The sequence below is a fragment of the Pseudophryne corroboree genome, chromosome 3, assembly GCF_028390025.1.
Source record: "Pseudophryne corroboree isolate aPseCor3 chromosome 3, aPseCor3.hap2, whole genome shotgun sequence".
In the NCBI taxonomy this organism is placed as follows: domain Eukaryota; kingdom Metazoa; phylum Chordata; class Amphibia; order Anura; family Myobatrachidae; genus Pseudophryne; species Pseudophryne corroboree.
In genome coordinates this window covers 533,771,701-533,794,699 of record NC_086446.1, presented here as the reverse complement: position 1 = coordinate 533,794,699, position 22,999 = coordinate 533,771,701, and the positions used below count along the sequence as shown (strand labels likewise).

Genomic DNA, 22,999 nt, shown 5'->3' with positions numbered 1-22,999 from the left:
TATCTCTAACTGTGTCTCTACTATTTCTTCTTGAATGTCCCAGCGCTTTCTTAAACTTAACATGTCCAAGACTGAGCTGATAATCTTTCCACCCTCCTGCACAACCTCACATCCCACAATTTCATTATCTATTGATGACACTACTATTTCCTCTAGCCACCAAGTGCACTGTCTTGGAGTAATCCTTACCTCCTCCCCCTCCTTCAAACCACACATTCAGCATCTCTCACAAACCTGCAGTTTTTGTCTCAAAAATATTTATAGGTTTAGACCCTTTCTCACCCAGGATGCTACTAAGACCATTAGCCACTCACGTCATTTCCAGACTGGACTACTGTAATCTCCTAACTGGCCTCCCTGACAAAATGTCTCTCTTCACTCCAATCTATCCTCAATAATGCAGCCCAGCTCATCTTCCTCACCAAATGCACTATGTCCACCTCCTCTCTCCTACAAGCTCTTCACTGGCTTCCCTTCCCTTTCAGAATCCAATTCAAACTTCTCACACTCACAAAGCCCTCACCCACTCCTCTCCTGTTTACATATCTGACCTTCTCTTCATTTACACTCCACCCATCCTTTTTGCTACGCTAATGCATGCCGCCTCTCCTGCCTACTGATTACTTCCTCCCACTCCTACCTACAAGATTTCTCATGCTGCTCCCTTTCTCTAGAATTCTCTACCTCTCCCCCTCAGACTCTCCACTTCTCTACAAAACTTCAAACGGGCTCTCAAGACACACTTCTTCACCAAACCAAGCCTAATCTCACCCTAACCCTCTGTTCCTCGCTCAGTGTCTATCCCATCTTTGTCACCCCTGTCTATCTGCCCTTCCCCTTTAGAATGTATTCTCTCACGAGCAGGGCCCTCAGCCCTCATGTGCTTCTCTTTCTCTTATTTAAACTATCTTTGACGGCACCAAATCCCACGGTTTGCTGCCATCCTGATATTTATGTCAGTGTCGTCTGCTGATCTAGCTATGCTTATTTACCCTGTACGTGTCCTATATTGTCTTCAACTGTAAGTCACTATTTTCCTTGGTGCTGTGGTTCCTAGTGGCGCCATATAAATAAAGGATAATAATAAAATATAAAACATACATTATGTTTTGGTATCTAAGCATAATGTATGTCTTATATGAGCATAAATATCTGTGGAAATCATCATAGTAGAGCAGTGAGACAGCACATCATTCAACCTACAACCCTCAGGTAAAGTAAGACTTTTATCTCCCAAAGAGACAACTGGGATTGCCAAATGGCGCTGTTTGTTTCCCACTAGATTTTCACACAGGTCCTAAAAATAGATGGAGAACCAAATCAAACAAATGAGATAAAAAAAATTGGACATTTTAATTTTTTTATTGAGTATTGATTGATCCAATATCCCATATCTGTGAGTGTCAAAAGTATGTGAAGCTTTGCTTTCAGTATCTGGTATGACCCCCTTGTGCAGCAATTACTGCATGTAAACGTTTCCAGTCATTATTGATTAGTCCTGAACATCGGCTTGGAGGAATTTTGCCCTATTCCTCCAAACAAAATAGCTTCAACTTATGTTGGTGGATTTCCTCTCATGAACTGCTCGCTCCAGGTCCTTCCACAACATTTTAATTGGACGAAGGTCAGGACTTTGACTTGGCCATTCCAAAACTTTAAATTTATTCTTCTTTATCCATTCATTAGTCGAATGACTTGTGTGCTTTGGGTAATTGCCTTGTTGTGTGACACTTGTTCTCTTGAGGTGCAGCTCATGGACAGATGTCCTCACGTTTTCCTTTTAGAATCTTCTGGTATAATTCAGAATTCATTGTCCCATCAATGATGATAAGTCGTCCTGGGCCAGATGCAGCAAAACAGGGCCAAACTATGATACCTCAACCACCACTGTGTATCACAGAGGGTATGAGGTTTTTATGCTGAAATGTTGTGTTCTACTTTTTCCTAATATAACGCCTCTCATTTAAGCAAAATAGCTCTATTTAGGACTTATCTGTCCACAAATCATTGTTTCAATAGCCTCCTGGCTTGTGAAGGTGATTTTTAACAAACTGCAGATGGGCAGCAATTGTCTTTTGGGAGAGAGCAGTAGCTTTCTCCTTGCAATCCTGCCATGCACACCATTGTTGTTCGGTGTCCTCCTGATGGTGGACTCATGAACATTAACATTAGTTAATGTGAGAATGGCCTTCAGTTGCTTAGAGGTTACCTTGGGTTCCTTTGTGACCTTGCCAACTATTAGACGCCTTGCTCTTGGCGTGATCTTTGTTGGTCAACCACTCCTGGGGAGGGTTATAACGGTCTGGAATTTCCTCCATTTGTACACAATTTATCTGACTGTTGATTGATGGAGTCCAAACTCTTTAAAGATGGTTTTGTAACTTTTTGCAGCCTCTTAACTATCAATCAACTCTTCTGAGGTCCTCAGAAATCTAATTTGTTCGTGACATGATAGACTTCCACAAGCATGTGTTGTAAACATCAGACTTTGATAGATTCCTGTTCTTTTAAAAAGACATGTTGTCCACTCACATCTGATTAAAAAAATTATGGTCAGTGTAATGGGCAAATGCTGGTGGCTGCCAATCAACAAACAGAAGCACAACCCTGTCCACCACTGAGCCTAATGCCTGGTACACACTAGACGATCTGTGTACCCGGCGATATCGGCAACAGCAGGGTGCCGATATCAGCAAGTGCATACACACTTGCCGATGTCGGGTGCTATGGAGCAGCAGCGAGGGGAGGAGCTGGGCCATGCATTCAGCAGCTAGGCATCTCTTGTGACATCGCTATATTGTGCTGCATGTACAGCCGACGGGCGATGTCACAAGCGACTTGTGGGAGCGTGCATCGCTGACGATATAGTGGGTACACAGTGGACATTTACAACGATATGTCATTCAGAAATATTAGAATCATATAGTTCAAAAAGTCATCCAAATTATTTAATTTACATTTTTTAAAATATATTTATCCATAAGAAATGGCTTAGGGGTTCCATGAAAATGCTGATACTCTGGGGTGCTGTGAGTCATGAAAGTTTGGGCACCAATGTATTAGGTTATTTAATTACAGAAGTGACGTTTTGGATCTAGTGTGATTATTTCTCAAGCTTTATGTATAGTTTGAAAGGATCACACATTTGCTTTACAGTATACATTTAGTACAAATATGTGTTATGCTTAGAAATGTAATACAGATATATTTTATCCTGGCTGTTAATTTGAGGTTTTTCCACAGAAGCAGTGATGATCTGCAAATGCTTCCTAAGTTTACCAAGGCTCTAATGTTTTTTTACATATGTCATTTTAACTGGTTTGTGGTGGGTGTCCGTATTCTGCTTGAAAGAATCAAGAGGAGAAGCTTACGCAGTAGGAAACAAATTATCATCAGGTCATATAAATAGACAGCGTCAATAGACGTGAGGAAGAGACCTGTCCGTGGCATTTCCAGCTTTAGATACTCAACACAAAGGATTTTTTTTTAGAGTTTTAAAGCCTGCCTGGAACAATAGCTTTCATATAAAAAGCATGTCTGCAGTCTTTTCACATCTTTGGAGCAGTGGAACTGACATTTTTTGAATTTGCTTTGTGTAATGATATTAGGTATCTTTGTAGGCAGCATAATATTTTTATCATTACTACTATTATTTCTCTAACGTCCTAAGTGGATGCTGGGGACTCCGTAAGGACCATGGGGAATAGCGGCTCCGCAGGAGACTGGGCACATCTAAAGAAAGCTTTAGGACTATCTGGTGTGCACTGGCCCCTCCCCCTATGACCCTCCTCCAAGCCTCAGTTCGATCTCTGTGCCCGAACGAGAAGGGTGCACACTAGGGGCTCTCCTGAGCTTCTTAGTGAAAGTTTTAGATTAGGTTTTTTATTTTCAGTGAGACCTGCTGGCAACAGGCTCACTGCATCGAGGGACTAAGGGGAGAAGAAGCGAACTCACCTGCGTGCAGAGTGGATGGGACTTCTTAGGCTACTGGACATCAGCTCCAGAGGGACGATCACAGGCCCAGCTTGGATGGGTCCCAGAGCCGCGCCGCCGGCCCCCTTACAGAGCCAGAAGGCAGAAAAGGTCCGGAAAATCGGCGGCAGAAGACGTCCTGTCTTCAACAAGGTAGCGCACAGCACTGCAGCTGTGCGCCATTGCTCTCAGCACACTTCACACTTCGGTCACTGAGGGTGCAGGGCGCTGGGGGGGGGCGCCCTGAGACGCAATAAAAACACCTTGGATGGCAAAAAAATGCATCACATATAGCTCCTGGGCTATATGGATGCATTTAACCCCTGCCAGAATCCATAAAAAAGCAGGAGAAAAGTCCGCGAAAAAGGGGCGGAGCCTATCTCCTCAGCACACTGGCGCCATTTTCCCTCACAGCTCCGTTGGAGGGAAGCTCCCTGTCTCTCCCCTGCAGTCACTACACTACAGAAAGGGTTAAAAAAAGAGAGGGGGGCACTAATTAGGCGCAGTATTAACTATACAGCAGCTATAAGGGGAAAAACACTTATATAAGGTTATCCCTGTATATATATAGCGCTCTGGTGTGTGCTGGCAAACTCTCCCTCTGTCTCCCCAAAGGGCTAGTGGGGTCCTGTCCTCTATCAGAGCATTCCCTGTGTGTGTGCTGTATGTCGGTACTTTTGTGTCGACATGTATGAGGAGAAAAATGATGTGGAGACGGAGCAGATTGCCTGTAATAGTGATGTCACCCCCTAGGGGGTCGACACCTGAGTGGATGAACTGTTGGAAGGAATTACGTGACAGTGTCAGCTCTGTATAAAAGACAGTGGTTGTCATGAGACAGCCGGCTACTCAGCTTGTGCCTGTCCAGACGTCTCATAGGCCGTCAGGGGCTCTAAAGCGCCCGTTACCTCAGATGGCAGATATAGACGCCGACACGGATACTGACTCCAGTGTCGACGGTGAAGAGACGAATGTGACTTCCAGTAGGGCCACACGTTACATGATTGAGGCAATGAAAAATGTTTTACACATTTCTGATAATACGAGTACCACCAAAAAATGGGGTATTATGTTCGGTGAGGAAAAACTACCTGTAGTTTTCCTGAATCTGAGAAATTAAATGAGGTGTGTGATGATGCGTGGGTTTCCCCCGATAACAACGGATAATTTCTAAAATGTTATTGGCATTATATCCTTTCCCGCCAGAGGTTAGGGTGCGTTGGGAAACACCCCCTAGGGGGGATAAAGCGCTCACACGCTTGTAAGGGCTCTACCTTCGCCTGAGATGGCCGCCCTTAAGGATCCTGCTGATAGAAAGCAGGAGGGTATCCTAAAAGGTATTTACACACATACTGGTGTTATACTGCGACCAGCAATCGCCTCAGCCTGGATGTGCAGTGCTGGGTTGGCGTGGTCGGATTCCCTGACTGAAAATATTGATACCCTAGATAGGGACAGTATATTTTTGCCTATAGAGCATTTAAAAGATGCATTTTTATACATGCGTGATGCACAGCGGAATATTTGCCGACTGGCATCAAGTCTAAGCGCGTTGTCCATTTCTACCAGTAGAGGGTTATGGACACGTCAGTGGTCAGGTGATGCGTATTCCAAACGGCATTTGGAAGTATTGCTTTATTAAGGGAGGAGTTATTTGGGGTCGGTCTTTCAGACCTGGTGGCCACGGCAACAGCTGGGAATTCCACGTTTGTACCCCAGGTCGCCTCTCAACATGAGAAGACGCCGTATTATCAGGCGCAGTCTTTTCGTGGACAAGCGGGCAAAAGGTTCCTCATTTCTGCCCCGTGACAGAGGGAGAGGAAAAAGGCTGCAGAAATCAGCCAGTTCCCAGGAACAGAAACCCTCTCCCGCCTCTGCCAAGCCCTCAGTATACGCTGGGGCTTTACAAGCAGAATCAGGCACGGTGGGGGGCCCGTCTCAATGAATTTCAGCGCGCAGTGGGCTCACTCGCAAGTAGACCCCTGGATCCTTCAGGTGATATCTCAGGGGTACAAATTAGAATTCGAGACGTCTCCCCCTCGCCGTTTCCTAAAGTCGGCTTTACCGATGTCTCCTTCTGACAGGGAGACAGTTTTGGAAGCCATTCACAAGCTGTATTCCCAGCAGGTGATAATCAAGATACCCCTCCTGCAACAGGGACCGGGGTATTATTCCACACTGTTGTGGTACCGAAGCCGGACGGCTCGGTGAGACCGATTCTAAATCTAAAATCTTTAAACACTTACGTACAGAGGTTCAAATTCAAGATTGAGTCACTCAGAGCAGTGATTGCGAACCTGGAAGAAGGGGACTACATGATGTCTCGGGACATCAAGGATGCTTACCTTCATGTCAAAATTTACCCTTCTCACCAAGGGTACTTCAGGTTTATGGTACAGAACTGTCACTATCAGTTCAGACGCTGCCGTATGGAACACGGCACCCCGGGTCTTTACCAAGGTAATGGCCGAAATGATGATATTCCTTCGAAGGAAGTGAATTTTAGTTATCCCTTCCTTGGACAATTCCCTGATAAGGGTAAGATCCAGGGAACAGTTGGAGGTCGGTGTAGCACTATCTCAGGTAGTGTTGCGGCAGCACGATTGGATTCTCAATATTCCAAAATCGCACCTGGTTCCGACGACGTGTCTTCTGTTCCTAGGGATGATCCTGGACACAGTCCAGAAAAAGGTGTTTCTCCCGGAGGAGAAAGCCAGGGAGTTATCCGAGCTAGTCAGGAACCTCCTAAAACCGAGCCAAGTCTCAGTGCATCAATGCACAAGGGTTCTGGGTAAAATGGTGGCTTCCTACGAAGCAATCCCATTCGGCAGATTCCACGCAAGAACTTTCCAGTGGGACCTGCTGGACAAATGGTCCGGATCGCATCTTCAGATGCATCAGCGGATAACCCTGTCACCAAGGACAAGGGTGTCCCTCCTGTGGTGGTTGCAGAGTGCTCATCTTCTAGAGGGCCGCAGATTAGGCATTCAGGACTGGGTCCTGGTGACCACGGATGCCAGCTTGCGAGGCTGGGGAGCAGTCACACAGGGAAGGAATATCCAGGGCTTATGGTCAAGCCTGGAGACATCACTTCACATAAATATCCTGAAGCTAAGGGACATTTACAATGCTCTAAGCTTAGCAAGACCTCTGCTTCATGGTCAGCCGGTGTTGATCCAGTCGGACAACATCACGGCAGTCACCCACGTAAACAGACAGGGTGGCACAAGAAGCAGGAGGGCAATGGCAGAAGCTGCAAGGATTCTTCGCTGGGCGGAAAATCATGTGATAGCACTGTCAGCAGTATTCATTCCGGGAGTGGACAACTGGGAAGCAGACTTCCTCAGCACGACCTCCACCCGGGAGAATGGGGACTTCACACAGAAGTCTTCCACATGATTAAAAACTCGACAGGTATTGCGCCAGGTCCAGGGACCCTCAGGCAATAAGCTGTAGACACTCTGGTAACACCGTGGGTGTACCAGTCAGGGTATGTGTTCCCTCCTCTGCCTCTCATACCCAAGGTACTGAGATTGATAAGATGGAGAGGAGTAAGCACTATATCGTGGTTCCGGATTGGCCAAGAAGGACTTGGTAACCGGAACTTCAAGAGATGCTCACGGAGGATCCGTGGCCTCTACCTCTAAGAAGGGACCTGCTCCAGCAAGGACCCTGTCTGTTCCAAGACTTACCGCGGCTGCGTTTGACGGCATGGCGGTTGAACGCCGGATCCTGAAGGAAAAAAGGCATTCCGGATGAAGTCAAGCCAGGAAGGATGTAACCGCAAAAACATTATCACCGCAATTGGCGAAAATATGTTGCGTGGTGCGAGGCCAGTAAGGCCCGACGGAGGAAATTCAACTGGGTCGATTCCTACATTTCCTGCAAACAGGAGTGTCTATGGGCCTGAAATTGGGGTCCATTAAGGTTCAAATTTCGGCCCTGTCAATTTTCTTCCAAAAAGAACTAGCTTCAGTCCCTGAAGTTCAGACGTTTGTAAAAGGGGTACTGCATATACAGCCTCCTTTTGTGCCTCCAGTGGCACTTTGGGATCTCAATGTAGTTTTGGGTTCCAAAAGTCACATTGGTTTGAACCACTTAAATCTGTGGAGTTAAAATATCTCACATGGAAAGTGGTCATGCTGTTGGCCCTGGCCTGGGCCAGGCGCGTGTCAGAATTGGCGGCTTTATCCTGAAAAAGCCCTTATCTGATTTTCCATTCGGACAGGGCGGAATTGAGGACTCGTCCTCAGTTTCTCCCCAAGGTGGTTTCAGCGTCTCACCTGAACCAACCTATTGGTGGTGCCTGCGGCTACTAGGGACTTGGAGGCCTCTAAGTTGCTTGACGTTGTCAGTGCCCTGAAAATATATGTTTCCAGGACGGCTGGAGTCAGGAAATCTGACTCGCTGTTTATCCTGTGTGCACCCAACAAGCTTCTAAGCAGACTATTGCTCGTTGGATTTGTAGTACAATTCAGCTTGCACATTCTGTGGCAGGCCTGCCACAGCCAAAAATCTGTAAATGCCCACTCCACAAGGAAGGTGGGCTCATCTTGGGCCGCTGCCCGAGGGGTCTCGGCTTTACAACTTTGCCGAGCAGCTACTTGGTCAGGAGCAAATACGTTTGTAAAATTCTACAAAATTGATATCCTGGCTGAGGAGGACCTGGAGTTCTCTCATTTGGTGCTGCAGAGTCATCCGCACTCTCCCGCCTGTTTGGGAGCTTTGGTATAATCCCCATGGTCCTTACGGAGTCCCCAGCATCCACTTAGGACGTTAGAGAAAATAAGAATTTACTTACCGATAATTCTATTTCTCATAGTCCGTAGTGGATGCTGGGCGCCCATCCCAAGTGCGGATTGTCTGCAATACTTGTACATAGTTATTGTTACAAAAATCGGGTTATTATTGTTGTAAGCCATCTTTCAGAGGCTCCTCTGTTATCATGCTGTTAACTGGGTTCAGATCACAGGTTATACGGTGTGATTGGTGTGGCTGGTATGAGTCTTACCCGGGATTCAAAATCCTTCCTTATTGTGTACGCTCGTCCGGGCACAGTATCCTAACTGAGGCTTGGAGGAGGGTCATAGGGGGAGGGGCCAGTGCACACCAGATAGTCCTAAAGCTTTCTTTAGATGTGCCCAGTCTCCTGCGGAGCCGCTATTCCCCATGGTCCTTACGGAGTCCCCAGCATCCACTACGGACTATGAGAAATAGAATTATCGGTAAGTAAATTCTTATTTATTATTATTATTATTAACAGCTTCTTATATAGCACAGCAAATTTTGGTGCGCTTTACAATTGGAAACATGAAACAAAACATGAAACAAAACAATTTGAAACAACAGTGAAAAAACAAGACTAGGTAATAGTAGACATATTCTTAGTGGTAGTAAGGCCCTGCTCGCAAGCTTATAACCTACATGGAAGGTACACAAGGATAGGTGTTATCTATTGCATAAAGGTCCATCAGATTGCTTAGGTTCTTGGTGGGCTGTATGATATGGTCACCCAGTGATGTTGGTCTGCGGTCAGGAGGAAAGATAAGTGAAGACAGAGAAAATATGGGAGGATATGAGTGGACTCTTTATGAAGGCTATGTGGGTAGTTACAGAATTTAATAAGCTTGCCTGAAGAAGTGAGTTTCAGGGAACGCTTTAAAAAAAAAAAAAAAAAGCTGAAAAGCCTCTGGAAAGAACTTTGCTCTGTAATGAACAGCATTATTCTTTTTCTCAACATTACGTGAGATCGAGCCAGGCATACTGACTGCTACTATACTGTTGATGCTGAGGAGCAAGGTTGAATTTCTGTTGCACCCTATACGCTCCAACAATTAATATGAGTAACACCAGTCAACACGTGTTAGATGCTTAGCGGGAATTGAAAATACAGTTTCTCTGTGTCTTACATACTTGGCGAGATGGATAATAGTAACTCTTATCCTGTATGGATTTGGTGTCTAACTGGTCACTTTAAGGGAAAATTGATGTTAAAGGCTTAGTGGGTTTATGTTTTATATACCTTCTTTGTGAAACATTTTCCTGTTCTGTAGTCTCTCCAGCTCGTTAGCATACAGTAGATACATAATAACTTTTGCTATTGAGACATTTTGGACGGTATTCAATTAGCACCAATATATTTTTCCCCCGAAAACACAGGCAGTTCCTAACTGATGGTCATTATTGGGCTATTCAATTGAAGCCCTTTTTTGGGGGGGAGAAAAATGTCCCGTATTGGTGCCATAACACATGGAATCAAGGAAAAGTATCTGGACACATGTCCCCCGATAAGTGCCGGGTATTGGGGTTAATTGAATAACCCCCAGCAAATCAATTAGCTGTGGTAAATTGCAGCAGCTAATTGATTACTGGCCTTTGTGTCAATAATGACTTTGACAGTAGCTCATAATTAGGCAGAGGCGTCACTCACCTCTCAAACACCCGGGGTGGCTGCCCGAAAAATGGGTGTGGCTTTGCAGGCCTGGGGCGTGGCTTCACGTCCCTAGCCCCGTTTTTGACAGATCGGGGGTCCGGGAGATGCGGCCTGGCCCCAGAGACTGGAATTTCTTCAGTGCCGGCTTTAACATGGTGACAGGAGCCGGGTTGCTGTACGTAATATTACAGTGCAGCACCCGGCTCCTGTCACCGAGCAGGAGCCGGCACTTTGGTGTCACCCCTCACCTTCTGACGCCACTGTAATTAGGTACATTATTATAAGGTGTCACTTCACTGCCTGTTGTAATAGGCTTCAGTCCACTGATGTTTGTCTGCTTTTAGACCTCTATATGCACAGACGCGTCCTCTTTAAAAGTTGGTTATGAAGTGATTTAAAATGGGTAATGGAGATACACCTCAAAGTTTTTGAACAATGCTAGAACTTTCAAAATATATTTGCCTTTTAATAGCTGCGTTAGTATTCGTAGACAACCAAGTTACCCAAATAATCTGTAGAAACTAATGCTTGCACAGCAAGGTTGGCTCAAGGAGGCACAAATGGGATATGTGGAGGTTTCACAGAAAGAAGAAAGGGGTCTGAACTCTGCAAGATGCAGTAAATCACTCTTATGCAGACCTGTGATGATCAGGATACAGTATGTGGGAACCTGTTTAAATTATTCTCTGCAGATGGAATTTTCCAGCCTTTCTTTGTGGCCTATAGAAAAATGTCATTAAAGGTATTTATCTGAATGCATTAAGGTTGTTACATTGCACAGCTGTCATCAACTGTTTGTTTATGCAGGACTTGCAAGGTTAAGTTTAACCCTCTTGCCAGAAGTACACCTTTAATTCTCACAAGAGAATTTCTCACAGTCTCTATTCATGAAGTCTCGCAGTAATTTACAAAAAGTGACTGAATATAATGTTCAGGATAAGGCTGTGTGATAGTCTGTATTTAAGATGAAGATAAGAAACCGAAATATAGAACTTGCAAACATACAGTATAATCAATGCTGGAAGTACAGTAAAATTATCTTTTAAACATTAATTAATGTCCCGGTATAACTTCTCTGTGTGTTTCAATAAAAATACATTTCTGCTGATGACTATAAGCTCATAGGGCAGTGGTTTCCAAACTTTTTTGAATCACGGCGCCCTAGAATATCAGAATTTTTTTCACGGCACCCCTTGGCCAAAAATTTCTTATTGAGAAATTTAGAAAAAAATATTACATTAAGTAGATCGCGTTTATATGTCATCCTTAGGGTCAGTTGTGGGGTGAGGGACAAGATTTGCTTCTGTTTGGCCACATATTTTATGACTGGCAGCCACCAGCACTGGTTTTGCCTATTATATTGACCATGAATAATTTGAATTGGTCCTGGACCACCAACCCAGGGCACCCCTGCAGGTGTCCCGAGGCACCCCAGGGAGCCACGGCACACAGTTTGGGAACCTATGTCATAGGGTATCCAGTTATCCTCGATCACCCCCTATTCAGTTAACTCACACACATAAAAACACATTTTTAGTTCGAAAATACATAGGTCCTGCGAAAATTGGCATTCATCATTAGGGATGTTTGGGCCTTAGACTCCCCCTCCCCCCATGCTTACACAGTATACCTCTGTTGCTGTCCATGTGAGGCCATTTCTACAATTTTTTCCAGGGCCACTCTCCATTCCCAATCCTTCCCTGATTATCATTGATAAAACGGACACTTATCGCGGATGATGAGGCACGCAAAGTATAATCCCTGATAAGTGCCAGCATCAGGGGGGTTAAGTGGAGGCATCGGGGCTAATTAGATAGCCCCGGCTAATCCATTATCCACGGTAAATTACAGCGGATAATTGTAGATCCCCCATTGTGCACAAAGCAGAATGGTGTAAACGAGAAGATATTGTGATATGATGAAACAAATATCCGGAATACTGCTTATCTCACCTGTAAACTACACCTCGCTGTTTAATATACTTCTCCTGATTTATTAATTCTAGTTCAAATCATTCTATTTCATTTCTCCTTTTTTACTACACCTCGCTGTTTAATATACTTCTCCTAATTTATTAATTCTAGTTCAAATCATTCTATTTCATTTCTCCTTTTTTTTTCTTTATATATATTCTTTTATTTAAAGGTGCACATTACAAACAATATAACCAACAACGACATGGACATGTCAAAAGAGATACTACAAGACTTCTCTCTTCTTTAATGTAGTTACTTTGAGTCCATTATTTTCTTTCAAAGTGATCTCTGACATGACGGGTCCTGCAAGTGCAAAATGTACACCATTAAAAGTGTTAAATGCTGCCTGTTAACCACTTGCCTGGCATGGTCGCATCAGATGTGACCACACCAGCAAGTGTTTTATCTGACCTGGTCGCACAGGATGCGACCAGTCAGATAAACAGCGTTTGCAGCGGCAGGGAAGAGAAACTTCCCTCCGCTACTGCTGTCAGAGGGACCGGAAGGTCCCTCTACCTCCCTGCACCATCCCCGCAGTGTTGCTATGCTGCCGATCACTGCTGATAGGTCATCTTGGTAGGACCCCCCCACCCAGCGGCTGCAGACAAAAAAAAACCCAGACCCCCCCTGTGTACCTGGCAGCTGTACTGGGGATAAAATGTAACGTTGCGATGGTGACGATGTTACTGATCTTCCCAACAGATGTTTGTGAAAAATAATTAAATAAATAAAAAAGTTTTTTTCCCTTTTTTATTTTTTAAACTATAATCATTTTGGATAAGCTTAAATTCATGTTATTAACCTAATTCACTCATTTAAAAAAATCAACAATTTTGGAGCGGGTTTTTTTTTTGGGCGGGGGGGGAGAAATCGTCAGTTAAGTGGTTATGGTGTAGTACACAGGTTCTCAAACTCTGTCCTCAGGACCCCACACAGTGCATGTTTTGCAGGTCTCCTCACAGAATCAATAGTGACATAATTAGCTCCACCTGCGGCCCTTTTAAAATGAGACAGTGAGTAATTAATACACCTGTGCACCTGCTGGGTTACATGCAATACATGCACTGTGTGGGGTCCTGAGGACCGAGTTTGAGAACCACTGGTGTAGTAGATATGAGAGTAAATTAAACTACTTTGATTACAAAAAAACACCCAAATATAATTGTTAAATCTAAGTGGTTTGTTACCTTAATTTTAAAAGGAATAATATGTTCAGCAAGAATGTTTAGTTGGGACCAAAGTACTTAAAAAGAACAAGTATACTGGTAAAATGAGAAGCACATTTCAGGGTGACCCTCTCATCAGTTACATGTTGTCTCATATCTAGTACCTGTAGTAATAATTTCATCATCTGTCTCAAAACAGGTAAATTGTGTATATAGAAAAGACATTTTACAGATAAGGACAACAGTCTGGCATTTCTGAAACCTTTTTTTTTTTTTATCTGTAGAATATAGTGAACCTGCTAATGGACTGTTTACATTTTTGACCCAAGCCAGTAAAAGATTTTCTGTTTGGATATAGCACTGACCTGACATCCAAGGAAGTACAGAATGACTGTGAAATTCAGTGTATATATACAGTACATACATATATGTACATTATGTATATGTACATTATGTATATGTATGTATGTATGTATGTGTGTATGTATGTATATATATATATATATATATATATAATGACAAAGTAAAAAGTTCACATATTTCTGAGAAAGAAATCATCAGCCTCACGCTCCTCCTGTGATACCTCCGGATGGCTCACAGTGTAAACGCTGTATGGCTGGTAGCAGCGGCGGCTCCAGGTCTCCCGCTAGAAGAACGCTTGTCTGCAGTGTATTAAAGCATTTCCCAGCCTCAGATCTCCGTTCTCCACGGACCAGACTATGACGTCGGTCAGCTTCAGTGGCCTGTGGATTAAAGCTGACAGACGTCATAGTCTGTGAGCCATCCGGAGGTATCCCAGGAGGAGCGTGAGGCTGATGATTTCTTTCTTAGATGTATGTTGAATTTTTAATTTGTCGTTAAATCATTTATACTTTTATACTCACCTGGTGCGCCACTCTATTTCTGTCTTTTATATATATATATATATATATATATATATGTGTGTGTGTGTGTGTGTATATATATATATTTCTCTTACGTCCTAGAGGATGCTGGGGTCCAATTTAGTACCATGGCGTATAGACAGGTCCTTTGGGAGCCACTGGCACTTTAAGAGTTTAATAGTGTGGGCTGGCTCTTCCCTCTATGCCCCTCCTACCAGACTCAGTTTAGAAAATGTGCCCGGAGGAGCCGGTCACAGCTAGGGGAGCTCTTAGGAGTTTTTCTAGTTTTTTTTTCTTTTTGTCTTGAGTTTATTATTTTCAGGAAGGCTGCTGGCAACAGCCTCCCTGCTTTGTGGGACTTGGGGAAGGGGGGGGGGGGGGGGAGAGTAGGAACCAATTTCCTGAAGAGTTAACGGTCCTCTACTCTGCTGACATGACATTAAGCACCTGAGGGTGTTGATTTCAAGCCCACGAGGCAACCGCTCACTCCCGCAGCATGGACGCCACCCCCTAACAGAGCCAGAAGTAAGAAGAGTGGTGAGTACAGCGCCGGCGTCCCGGTAAGCGGGTCGCCGGCGGGTATGGTGTCACAAGGATGGGAGCGCAGCTCTGACAGGCTGCGCTCCGGGACGGCTCAGCAACAGTAACACTGTAGGTTCTTTGAAGTGCGTCCTGAGCCAGCGCAGAATACCCTACACTGGTCAACAGGGGCTAAACCCACTGTTAGCAATGAAAAACCTCAGGCCAGTTAAACAATTACTGTGGAAAGCCACACGACTTTACAAGGGGCGGGGCTTCCTCTCAGAGCGGATCCAGCACTCACCAGCGCCATTTTCTCTCTGCAGATCATAGGAAAGAGACGTTGACAGGGAGCGCTGCTCTCCACATCACTCCAGCTATACCTCTTCGGTACTAGGGTGTTATAGAAAGGGGGGGGGGGGGTGTAATACCAGTACTAATTACCTATTAAGGGTAGTTAGTCAGCGACGGGCTTTTATCATAATAAATGCCTACAGGGGCGCTCTGTGGCTGGCTCCTTATACTCTGTGACTCTCTGAAGGTACTCTGGGGGGAAACTGTATCTGATATCTTTGTGTGTGTGTGTGTGTGTGTGTGTGTGTGTGTGTGTGTGTGTGTGTGTGTAAGTATGTATATCCCACATTACCATGTCTAAGGACTCTGTATCCTGTGCTGCAGAGTGTTTATCTTCTGAGGAGTCTATTCCATGTACTCAGGACTGCAATGTGTTGTCTCACCCTTCTGAATCCGAACCCCCATGGGTGGATTCTTTAAGGGGAATGATATCCCAGATTTCAACTAGGATGTTGCATTGTGAGAATGAGACGCAGTTTTTGAGAAAATCTGTAGATGGTTTGAAGTATTCAGCTCCCTCTACTTCGTCTAAAAGTCCACCTACATACCCACAAAAACGTACACTTGCCCAGATAATGCAAGCTGACACTGATACCGACTCTGATACAAGGGACGGTGATGGGGATATGCAGGGGGGAGATGCATCCCTTGCTAAGGGGTGCAACTCATGATTGAAGCCATTAGGGATGTTTTGCATATTACTGAGAAGGTACCTGAGCAGGAAGAGGAATCTTATTTTACAGTAAATAACATCCTCGCTTACCTTCTAAGGAGTTAACTCCTTGTTTGAAAAATCCTGGGTAAACCCAGAGAAAGAATTCCTGATCCCTAAAAGACTTCTCATTGCTTTCCCTTTCCCTGAAGAGGATAGAAAGAAGTGGGAAACCCACTTATTATTGACTCTTCTGTATCTAGGATGTCTAAAAAGGTGGTTTTACCTGTCCCTGGTTCAACCTCCTTAAAGGAGCCGGCTGACCGCAAGATTGAGACTACGCTCAAATCCCTATACACTGCTACAGGTGTGGCCTTACAGCCCACTATTGCTTGTGTGTGGATTTCTAAAGCCATAGTAAAGTGGTCAGGCACATTACTAGAAGACTTGGATACTTTGGATAGGAGTGACATTGAATTGTTTTTATGTCACATACAGGATTCTGCAGGTTTCATGGTGGAGGCCATGAAGGACATTGGCCTACTTAATGCAAGGGCTACTTCCATGGCCGTTTCGGCACGCAGAGGACTCTGGCTACGCCGATGGACTGCGGATTAGGAATCCAAGAAAAGTGTGGAGAACCTGCCCTTCACAGGTCAGCCACTATTTGGGGAAGCATTGGATGCATGGATTTCCACGGCGACTGCGGGTAAGTTAACATTTCAGGAAATCTTATCCTACGCCTACACTGCAGTCCTTTCGGACCGCAAAATTTAAAGAGTCTAACCCCCCCCCCCCCCCTCCCACACACACACACCTTCTTTAGAGGAGGGCGGGGAAAGTCCAGGAAACCTGCTCCAGCAGGTTCCCTGGAACAGAAACCAGGTTCTGCTTCCTCCAAATCTTCAGCATGATGGTAGACTTCCCAGACTGGAGACCGGGCAGGTGGGAGCGAGACTAAAAGCTTTAAGTCACGTCTGGGTGTCATCATCCCTAGACCCCTGGGTGATGGATAGTATTGCCCAGGGGTACAGACTGGAGTTTCAGGAACTCCTTCCTCACAGATTTTTCAAATCAGGCTTACCAGTTTCGCAGAAAGTGCTATCCTACAGGAAGACATAAAAAAAATTGGTACGAACACATGTCATTGTTTCAGTTCCACCTCACCAAAAAACCATGGGTATTTACTCAAACCTGTTTGTGGTACCGAAACCAGACGGTTCGGTAATACCTATATTGAACCTAAAGTCATTGAACCCCTTCTTGAGGGTTTTTCAATTCAAGATGGAGTCTCTGAGAGCGGTGATCTCAGGTCTGGAGGAGGGGGAATTCCTGGTATCCCTGGATATCAAGGATGCGTACCTTCACATTCCAATCTGGCCGCCTCACCAGGCTTATCTACGGTTTGCATTACAGGACTGTGACTGTCAGTTCCAGACGTTACCAGTTGGCCTCTCCACAGCACCAAGGGTGTTCACCAAGTCATGGCGGAGATGATGCTCCTCCTCCGCAAGCGGTGAGTGAACATAATTCCATATCTGAACGATCTGCTGATAAAGGCATCTTCCAGGCAGAAGCTGTTGCAGGATATTGCTCTCTCAACTCAACTACTCCAGGATCATGAGTGGATCCTGAACCTTCCAAAGTCACATTTGGAACCAACAAGGAGACTGCCCTTCCTGAGGATGATACTCGACACAGAAGTGCAGAGGGTTTTTCTACCACTGAAGAAAGCGTTGGTGATCCAAACAATGGTCCAGGATGTCTTGAAGCCAGCCCGAGTATTGGTTCATCAGTGCATTTGTCTTCTGGGAAAGATGGTAGCCTCCTACGAGACTCTACAGTACAGGAGATTCCATGCACTGTCCTTCCAACTAAATCTCCTGGACAAGTGGTCGGGTTCACATCTTCACATGCACCAACGGATACGCCTGTTGCCGAAAGCCAGAATTTCACTCCTCTGGTGGCTGCACACTTCTCACCTACTCAAGGGCCGCAGGTTTGGGATTCAGAATTTGATTCTTCTAACCACAGATGCAAGTCTCAGAGGTTGGGGAGCAGTCACCCAGGGGAAAAACTTCCAAGGAAAGTGGTCAAGTCAGGAATCTGTCCTTCCAATAAACATTCTAGAATTAAGGGCCATATACAACAGCCTCCTACAAGTGGCGCATCTTCTACAAGATCGAGCCATTCAGGTTCAGTCAGACAACGTCACAGCGGTGTCCTACATAAACAGGCAGGGCGGAATGAAAAGCAGGGCTGCGATGTCAGAGGTAACAAGAATCCTCCTCTGGGCAGAAAGGCACGCACTGGCGAAGCAGACTTCCTCAGCAGACACGATCTCCATCCAGGGGAATGGAGCCTCCACCAGGAGGTGTTCACAGAGGTAATAAGCCGATGGGGTGTAGACTTGATGGCCTCTGCCTCAACAAGAGGCTTTGGAGGTACTGTTCCAGGTCGCAAGGATCCGCAACCAGTGGCGGTCGACGCCCTGGTAACTCTGTGGGTGTTCCAATCAGTATATGTGTTCCCTCCTCTTCCGCTCATCCCAAGGATTCTCAAACTACTAAAAAGAACAAGAGTTCCGGTGATCCTCATTGCTCTGGACTGGCCAAGAAGAGCTTGGTACGCGGATCTTCTGGCATTGCTGCTGGAGGATCCGAGGCCTCTTCCTTCTCGCGAGGACCTTCTACTACAGGGGCCGTTCACCTATCAAGACTTACTGCGGCTACGTTTGATGGCATGGAGGTTGAACGCCAGATCTTAGCTCGGAAGGGCATTCCAAACAAGGTCATTCCTACTCTGAGCCAAGCTAGGAAGGGAGTAACGTCTCAGCATTACCACCGGATTTGGAGAAAGTATGTGTCTTGGTGTGAATCCAAAAAGTTTCCTACGGTGGAGTTTCAACTGTGACGTTTTCTCCTCTTTATGCAAGCTGGTGTGGATGTGGGCCTACGCTTGGGCTCCATCAAGGTCCAGATTTCGGCCTTGTCCATTTTCTTCCAGAAACAATTGGCTGCTCTCCCTGAGGCTTCTGGAAAGGAGTTCTGCATATCCAATCACCCTTTGTGCCTCCTACTGCACCTTGGGATCTTAATGTGGTGCTGCAGTTCCTGCAATCGGATTGGTTTGAACCTTTACATAAGGTGGACGTAAAATTTGTTACTTGGAAGACAGTCACAATGTTGGCTTTGGCATCTTCAAGACGTGTGTCTGAATTGGGGTCATTGTCACACAAGAGCCCCTACTTGATTTTCCAAGAAGATAGAGCTGAACTTAGAACGCGTCAGTAATTTCTCCTAAGGTTGTGTCTGCTTTTCATATTAACCAACCTATTGTGGTGCCAGTAGCTACTGACACATCAATTGCCTCAAAGTCCCAGGATCTTGTGCGGGCTTTGAAAATATATGTGAAGAGGACTGCTCATCACAGGAAGTCGGACGCACTGTTTGTCCTTTATGATCCCAACAATATTGGGTGTCCTGCTTCTAAGTAGACAATTTCTCGTCGGATTAGGCTTACTATCCAGCACGCTTATTCAACGGTAGGTTTGGCTTGTCCAAAATGTGTTCAGGCCCACTCTACACGTAAAGTGGGTTCTTCCTGGGCGGCTGCCCGGGGTGTCTCTGCTCTTCAGCTTTGCAGAGCGGGTATTTGGTCAGGGTCGAACACGTTTGCTAAGTTTTACAAATTCGATACTTTGACCTCTGAGGACCTAAGTTTGGTCAATCTGTTCTGCAGGACCCTCAGCACTATCCCTCTCGTACTAGGGAGCTTTGGTATATCCCCATGGTACTAAATTGGACCCCAGCATCCTCTAGGACGTAAGAGAAAACAGGATTTTAATTACCTACCGGTAAATCCTTTTCTCGTAGTCCGTAGAGCAGAGGTTCTCAAACTCGGTCCTCGGGGGCACACACAGTGCATGTTTTGCAGGTCTCCTCACAGAATCGCAAGTGAAATAATTAGCTCCACCTGTGGACCTTTTAAAATGTGTCAGTGAGTAATTAATACACCTGTGCACCTGCTGGGTTACCTGCAAAACATGCACTGTGTGTGCCCCCGAGGACCGAGTTTGAGAACCTCTGTCGTAGAAGATGCTGGGCGCCCGCCTAATGCTTCGTTTTTCTGCATGGTTACTTGGTTACGTTTGTTGGCTCAGCCGTTGCTGATTCGTTCCGAGTTGGTTAGCTTAGCTTTCCTTTTTTGTTATGTGTGAGCTGATATGAATCTCACCACTATCTGTGTATTTCCTTCTCTCGAAGTATGTCCGTCTCCTCGGGCACAGTTTCCAGACTGAGTCTGGTAGGAGGGGCATAGAGTGAGGAGCCAACCCACACTATTAAACTTTTAAAGTGCCAGTGGCTCCCAAAGGACCCATCTATACCCCATGGTACTAAATTGGACCCTAGCATCCTCTACAGACTACGAGAAAAGGATTTACCGGTAGGTAATTAAAATCCTGTTATATTATACTTATTTATAATATACTGTGAAACAAACATTTAGGGTTTATTACTTAAAATAATGTGTGTACATCTGGCTATGGTATGTGTTTATTTTTATTTTTTTATTTAGCAGTTTCTCAGTTTCATTATATTTGGTTATTTGTCTATCTCCATTTAGTGTTTTTTTTTCTTCTCTCTGACAGGGCATTGACAAGGATCCATTCTCCACTGCTGCCTTAAATTATGATTCTAAACCTGCCAACAAGAAGGATGAAGGCTCAGAGTACGAGGACCGCGAGCTGAGCATCCGCATAGGTAGAGTGGTCTCTCACACAGGCAAGCATCCTTTATTGTCATATACCATGCATGAAGACCCTACAGTGCATTCTCTTGGGTGTCCGTCAGTAACTAGTCCCTGGGTGTCACATGTCTGCACATTCCATATTGTTTCCTACAGTAATGTTTTTATTAGTGGTACTGAAATGACTCTGATATTTACTGTTTGCACTCGATTAGATTGAAGTCAATGCTTTGACTTGTGACATATGACATCCGGACACTGTTGACTGATGGTGCATCTACTTGTTTACTTCTAACTTATTGCTTAAGTCACTTTTATGGGAAATAAATGATCCATTCCATCTAGAAGCAGGCTATTGCAGGTATCCCACACTCTACAATGTGGTCAACTCATGCATGAGAGTTTATGCACTGGTGTTCATTTACTTGGTACGGTAATATGTTGTTACATAGTGTACAGTGTGGAAATGCCTACAACAGTCCTCTTTTCTCCAGTGGGCTTTTCTTTTTCTCTATGGAAATTCTATCTGGGTAATTCCACACAGGACCCTTATTTATCTAACCCTATTAGTGATCTGAAATGTATTGCTAGTTGTGAAAAATAAAACACACTTCAGTCTGTAAAGTGTATTCCAATATGCTGGGTTAAAAGGTCCTGTGACCACGGAGTTACCTCTGATAGGTTAATTCCACTGTACACTTGTTCTGCTATGCAAAAGATCAATTCTTCTTTAGATGTATTCTCCTGAAGGCTGGGCAGCAGATAGGAGGTAGGAGCAAGAGTTAGTTCATTAGGGTCACACAGAGATTTATAGGCTTATAAAGGTTGTAGAGGAAGTAGGCAGGGGATCCATGTGTACTGTCAGTAGGAATTTAACAGAGTCATAAGAATTCTCGCAGAGCCAGAGTAGGTTGTGGGTTCCTTCTATGTATTTCTACTGGGGCTGTGCATAGCAAGATTCTATTTATTATGGGAATCAGAATCATTCTTCAAGACACCTCTTTAACCACTTGCCTGGCATGGTCGCATTGGTTGCGACCACGCCATGCTGTACATGATCTGACCTTGATGCAAACGATGCGACAAGTCAAAAACACATAGTGACCGGCTGCCAGAAGACATTCTTCTAGCAGCCGCCAATCACAGAGGGACCTCCTGGTCCCTCTGCATCCCTGCACCCTCCCCTTGTGTCTGCCAGGCTGCGGATCAGCAGATCGGTCAGTACAGCAGGACCCCCCACCTGGAGGCTGCACAGCGGAGCATACACTTTTTTTTTCTTTAAATGAAATTGTTTTGGATACATTTTAATAATATATGGTGTTGACCTAATTCAATCATAAAAAAACAGACCATTTCTGAGCCTTTTTTTGGGGCAGGTGGGGGGGAATTTCCAGTTAAGTGGTTAATATCCTTAAGTTTATCAGACTTTTATCTCCCCCTTGTGTGTGCGTTGTATTGAAGATCTATTATTCGAAACATCTATAAATCTTCTAAGCCAGGTCTGTCCCATCTACAACATGCGTGCACTGTGGGAGCTGGGGTGCATGTAGCGCCTCTAATGACACCCACTGCAGCAAACCGTGGAACAGCCCTTGGCCAAGCCAGAGAATAGAAGGACTTGCTGGGAATAGATAAGTATGCTGCCATGGGGGAGAGCAAAGTGTAAGTGGGCCTGACAGAATGTGGGCAGAGCAGTGGACAGAATGTGGCAGGGTGGGACAGAGCCAGTGACATGCGGTGAGGTGAATGGCTGGGGAGACACACATGGGGATGGGTCTGAATACTGGGAGCCTGTCTCACCCCCTACTCACTGTAACTCTCACCTCACTACACTAATTACAGTGTCCATTGAGTCTCCTACTTGCATCATTGTGTCTTCTCTTGCTGCTGCTGCTGACTGAGCTCCGACTACAGTGCACTTCCTGGTTACATGACACATACAAGTGTCCATTAGTGCACAAACCCCTCCCACTCAGTGGCATGCCCCTATTAGCTCCCTTTCTGTGCAGATTACTGCGCACGGTGTGGCCCCGCCCCCCAGTGTCTGACTGTAGAACTGGAACAGCGCTGTTTCTGCCTCATCCCTCATCTCTGTACATCTCCAGGGATCTCCACATAGCTGGTGAGTGTTAACTATAAAAAGGATTACAATGAACAAAGAAGTTGTTTATGTTATACATTTCTTTTTATTATTCTAATCATTTTCATATAAAATCTCAGGAGTTTGACAGGGGACTATGACAGGAGGCTCTGCCCACCCTAACTACACGTCCCAGGGCAGAGTGGCATATGCC

The 22,999-nt window shown here is 45.1% G+C and overlaps 1 protein-coding gene across 8 annotated transcripts in view; it reads left to right on the top strand.

Annotated features, from left to right (window-relative positions):
* The window catches only part of SLC39A11 (solute carrier family 39 member 11), a 1,124,245-nt gene that overhangs the window by 594,686 nt on the left and 506,560 nt on the right, over positions 1-22,999 (top strand). For 7 of the 8 annotated variants that reach the window (XM_063961150.1, XM_063961147.1, XM_063961154.1 and 4 more), the window contains exon 5: positions 20,608-20,740. In XM_063961150.1, coding sequence (XP_063817220.1) covers positions 20,608-20,740 — 133 coding nt within the window. The remainder of the gene's footprint in view (positions 1-20,607; positions 20,741-22,999) is intronic. The other variant, XM_063961149.1, reaches the window with a different exon arrangement.